The 5661-nt window shown below is 36.5% G+C and overlaps 1 protein-coding gene across 1 annotated transcript; it reads left to right on the forward strand.

Moving 5' to 3' along the window:
* Positions 1-155: 155 nt before the first annotated feature.
* Positions 156-2937, forward strand: LOC140990963 (glutathione hydrolase 1-like). Its single transcript, XM_073460857.1, has 7 exons — positions 156-317; positions 420-760; positions 1021-1539; positions 1633-1868; positions 1957-2221; positions 2336-2473; positions 2555-2937. Exons 1-7 carry the CDS (start codon positions 311-313, stop codon positions 2780-2782), a joined length of 1734 nt encoding a protein of 577 aa, XP_073316958.1. The 5' UTR covers positions 156-310; the 3' UTR covers positions 2783-2937.
* The last annotated feature ends 2724 nt before the right edge of the window (positions 2938-5661 follow it).

Below are 5661 nucleotides of genomic sequence, written 5' to 3' on the forward strand. Positions count from 1 at the left end.
CTATATATGTAATGATGTATTTATTTTTGGATTATTTTCAAAGAAATTNCCATCTATATATTTGCAATTATTTTTAAACATTCTTTGTATTTACTGCTTTGTAAGTTTCCTTGCAGAAGTCAAAATCATTACATTTATATTTAACCAAAGTTCACTGTATCTATTTGTGTTGAGCACGAGTCAACTATCTTTTGGTCCAAAAAACAAGCCATTGATAAACAGAGTGCGCATATACACACTGCATTTTCTTCATCATTGATGCTGCAAAATTGATAAATCAAGCCCTGTTCATATCAATTTTAGTGTTCTCATGGCATGTGAGGGTTTATAAATAATATTATCTGTAATTCTTGATATATAATATTTGAGTGCAGTAACAGTTCTTTTCTGAATACTTTCACGAATTTATCTCTTTGCAGCTCTGTTCTTGCCGTGGCTGGTCTCACTATGCCTATTTCTTTTATTTTCTCCTTCATTTGTGAGACTAATTTCAGGTGCAGACAGCCCAAGACGCCAAAGAATCATGGCACATAATGGCGTTGTGGCCGCTGATCATGGCCAATGCTCCACTATTGGGGTGGAGATCCTCCGCATAAGCGGCCATGCTGTTGATGCAGCGCTGGCTGCTGCACTCTGCCTAGGAGTTGTAAGCCCTGGATCTAGCGGCATCGGCGGTGGTGCGTTTATGCTCGTTCGAACAGCTGATGGCACGACACGAGCATTCGATATGAGGGAGAGCGCACCAAAATTAGCTTCCCAAGTCAGTAATCTTGTGACTTCTGCCTCTCAAAATTTCATTTTGTTTTTAGTTCTTTACTTCTTTATAAATTATAATATACAAAAAAGTTTCAGTTTTTGTCATTTAAGTAAGATAAATATCCATACTTGATACTCCATTGCAAAGTGCTTGCCAACACAAAACTCGACTCCTAGTTAGATCCAATTTCTTTAGGAGGAACATTAAATGGGAATGAAATTTTAAATTTCGATGCAGTGAAGAACCGTGTATTTTTCTTGTAGAATATGTATGCAGGAAATGCTGCTCTTAAAGACACCGGCGCCCTCTCTGTAGCAGTTCCAGGAGAACTTGCGGGCCTTCATAAAGTCTGGAAAATATATGGAAAAATTCCTTGGAACAGACTTGTGACACCTGCTGCTCAAATGGCACAGAATGGATTCAAAATATCACCTTTTCTATACATGCAGATGACAAAAACAGAGACAGGAATCATGGCAGATAAAGGGCTTCGCAAAATATTCACGAAAAACGGTTCTCTCCTGAAGCCAGGTGATACATGCTACAACAAGAAACTAGCCAAAACATTAAGTGAAATAGCAAGAAATGGGATCAAAGCTTTCTATAACGGCTCCATTGGGCTAAAACTAGTCGAAGATGTGAAGAAAGCTGGAGGAATATTGACAATGGAAGACTTGAAGAATTACCAAGTTAAAATAAGAGAACCAGTTTCTATTGAAGTTTTCGGGGTCAACATACTTGGCATGCCTCCACCTTCTTCCGGTGGTGCTGCAATGTCACTTGTAAGTGAAGCAGTGTCAATTTTTTAACCACAGCATTTTTTTGACACAGTCGTTCGAAATTTATTAATATAGTTCTCATTTTTGTTAATTCAGATTCTAAATATCCTGGATCGGTATGGAGGGCTGTCGAATATTTCTGATTCCCTTATGACCCATAGAGTAATTGAAGCTCTGAAGCATGCATTTGCGGTGAGGACGAATCTTGGTGATCCTGACTTCGTCAATGTGAAAGATGTCCTGAAAGATATGGTATCGAAAGATTTTGCTGCAGACTTAAAAAAAACTATCTTGGACAATATGACATTCAATTCCAGCCATTATGGTGGAAGGTAAGAAAGGTAGAGATTATTCTCTTTTCTTCTGGAACCAAATGCCATTTCAAATTTTAATTCTGAATTCTATTGTTCTCTTTAATAGGTGGAATCAGATCCATGACCGCGGCACCAGCCACCTCTCTGTAGTGGACAGGAAACGCAATGCCGTCTCCTTGACTACCACTATCAATGCATACTTTGGCTCTAAATTGATGTCAACAAGCACAGGGATTATTCTAAACAATGAAATGGATGATTTCTCGATGCCTTCAAATAGTTCGAATATTGTTCCACCGCCAGCTCCTGCCAACTTCATTGTCCCTGGTAAAAGACCTTTATCATCAATGGCACCAACTATAATCCTTAAGGTATACATATCATCTGCAGACTTCGAATAAAATCAATGTACATCCTATAACATTGTCACATTTCGTGTTTCTCAATACCACAAATATTACAATTTTAATATTTTTGTGTCACAGGATGGACAACTAAAAGCAGTAACTGGGGCAAGTGGAGGAGCAATGATAATTGCAGCAACAACAGAAGTCTTCTTGAATCATTTTGTGAGGGGAATGGATCCTCTCTCTTCTGTTATGGATCCAAGATGCTATCATGAGGTAACTGATGATCGTCATTACTTAATAATTAATTATATTTTCCCAAATAGATATAAGACTTTTTTCTTATTGTTGCTGTAGCTCATCCCTAATGTAGTGCAGTTCGAGAACTGGACAACGCCAATAGGTGATCACATTGAAGTTTCAGAACAAATCAGGGCTGCTCTAGAGAAGAAGGGCCACGTTCTGCAAAGTCTTGCAGGTGGATCAATATGCCAATTCATAGTTCAAGAATTGAGTAAGTCAAATCTTGGGCAGCTAATTGCTGTAAGTGACCCGAGAAAGGGTGGATATCCTGCTGGTTTTTAAGAATGTATTTGCGCTATGGCTTATCGTTCCTATTTCTCTTTTAAACTTTCAAAACGAAGATATTTCAAATTCTCAATTGTTGGAGCCGTTTCAAATCCAAACTCAAATAAATTGTTGAAACGAAATGCTTGAATCCAAATGCAGCCTTGTTAATTTCTTTAAGAAAATTATATGATCCATTGTCCTCGCATTCTTATTTATATTTGTTAACTCGCTTTTCATGTGATAGTAAACATATTAATTATAGAGTGTGCTCAAGTGTTCAGTCGTGAATACTGAGGTGGAAATCAGGATTCAAATGGCGAAAAAATTCACTTAGGCAATCGTGATTTCCCATCTCGTTAACAAATACGCAATTCAATATCTGCATGCATTTTCCCATTAACATTTGAACAAACAAAACCAAAACCGAATAATCAATTCAAGTTTGTACCTTTAGTTTTCAAAATACAACCATTAATTGCAAGGGTTCTAACCATCAAACTTTGGTTCTAATCCTAGGAGAACTTTTGTGCAAAAGGGAGGATAAAACCGAATTTGGAAACACTAAAAAGATTCACCAACTTGAGAAAACAGCCAAGAATGACTTGCTTCCCAGCTTCAAAAAGCTAAGATTTCGAAACCACCTTCTATCCGACAGTAAGCACTAGTTGCTCGCTACATAGCAAGTTTATGATAAGACTGAAGATCTCCCCAATGCCTAGAATTAGATCCTTTCTCTGATTTTGCTCACCAATTGAGCAGGTCAATCGGTATCAAATCTCTAAGTACTTGTGCCAGGAGGGCTTAGAGAGTTCTATGAGTAAAGTTTCATGGACCGAAGTTCACCCATGAGTTCTTGGGCCGAAGTTCACCCAAGGATCCCGCCTGGGCCGAAGTTCACCCGGGTGGGCTTTACAGTCTAACAAGATAATTAATTAAACTTCTTAATGAACTTTAACATATTAATTAATTAATAAGTCCATTAATGTTAATTAAGGAACCTAAACCTATAATTAAAAATATTAAGTTAAGGGTTCAAGATATAGTAAGGAGGGCATTAAACCTAGCCTCCACTACTCATTATTTTCAAAAAATCCCTATCAAAATCCTCGAAAGATTTTTCAGCCATCAACAAGAATTTTAGATTTTTGAGCCGTGAAATAATTTTGATCTCAAACAGTAAAGTTCTTCTAAATTGCACTAGAACAAACACTTTAGTCGTGGACTCAATTGGAGATTGAAGATTTCGGAAAGAACGTTAATAGAGAATACTACAAGAGCTATCTCTGCTGTAAAAATTATGTAAAATAAGTTCTATCAAGCAGTAAGGATTCTGATTCCTACTCAAAATATTTTCAAAAGTCATACAAATATTACACAACACATTCATCATGTGTGCCTATTATGTTAGTCATCTATAATGTCTCCTCAATGTAGGAAGGGCAGCTTATATAGGAAAAATTTAAGTTGGATGAGCCAAATCATGATCAAAATTTAATAAAATTGTGTACACCAAAGTTGAATAACATGCAAGACCTCTTAGCATTGTTCATGCATATAAATTTTCCAGAAATAGTATTGCAAGAAACTATCACCTCAGAAGAGGCATATATAACAATCACATTTTTTTTAGCAAAATGGACAACAATCCCTAAACAACTACTCATTCTTGAATAGCCGACAACCCAATCACTAGTAGATTCCACGTGGCTCCTCATAGAAGACAGCATACCATACATCTCATCCTCCACCGGTAAACTAATTTCTTGAAAATGGATATCCAGAGATGAAAAAAATATATAGCGTAAGGGATCAGGACACCTATCATGCTAGCTATCACATCCACTTCGCATCAAGAATTGTTTATTGAAACGTTACTGGAAATAATATAATGCAAGAATTAATGTGGACAATTTTTAAATAAATTACAAGGATAGATACTGAATAGGTACCAGAATGCGAAGATATAGCGATTGGTGATTGTATGGAAGTGTCTTCATAATTCTCGCTTATTCCACCCTCAGACTGCAATTTTCCATCCAAAGATTGTTCCAGAGATGAAGAATCTGAAGCATTTCCTTGCATTATTACAGAGGAAAAGGAATTACATCCCTTGTTTCTCCACCATGGTTCGCCACATACAGCGGAATCTGCTATATATAAAGGGTTCGGTTCTCCTTCATGTTTACTTCAGACATTGGCAACATTCTTCCTTTGTTTCCTCAAAGAACGATCACCAAGTCCAGACAGAATCCATAGAAAAAAAGGCCTAATAAACCAAGTGTGGGTCAATTTAGGATGCATTGAACAACTTAGAATTCCCACGAGAGCACTAACTACAAAGGAATCCAAAAAACTTTCTGGACCGCGGTTGCATCATAATCTCAATAAAAGAAGTTGAAAAACAGTGGACCAGAAAAATTCCTGCGTAAGAGATATAGTATTACTATTTCAGTGTTGCTTCAGAAATTTGTGATTCAGGCAGGTACTAAAGTCTGATTCGTTACGGGTCAAAATTAACAAGCAAAAGAAATTATAGTCCAATGAGTCACCATCTAAGTCCAATTAATTCGTTTTTATCACAAATCTCGACATGCGTTTGTCTCCGTTCAATAAAAGGAATGATTTGAACAGTTCACTTTGAAGAATTACAGGGTTACAAAAAACAAATGAGGACCATATTTTTCGATTCTTTCTTTATCTTGTAATCCAAAAGCGCCAATTTATTGATAAACCATTATTTCCCAAACCCTTCAAAATCCTGGAATTAATTCGAGACTCGATCATAATTAAAGGCGAAAAGATTATCTTTATTAAATAGTTGTCCCACCTTGTATTCAATAGTTGTCCCACCTTGAATCTATATATATATATTCAACTCATAAAATAATATAAAA

This window comes from Primulina huaijiensis, chromosome 13, assembly GCF_012295235.1.
Source record: "Primulina huaijiensis isolate GDHJ02 chromosome 13, ASM1229523v2, whole genome shotgun sequence".
Lineage (NCBI taxonomy): Eukaryota > Viridiplantae > Streptophyta > Magnoliopsida > Lamiales > Gesneriaceae > Primulina > Primulina huaijiensis.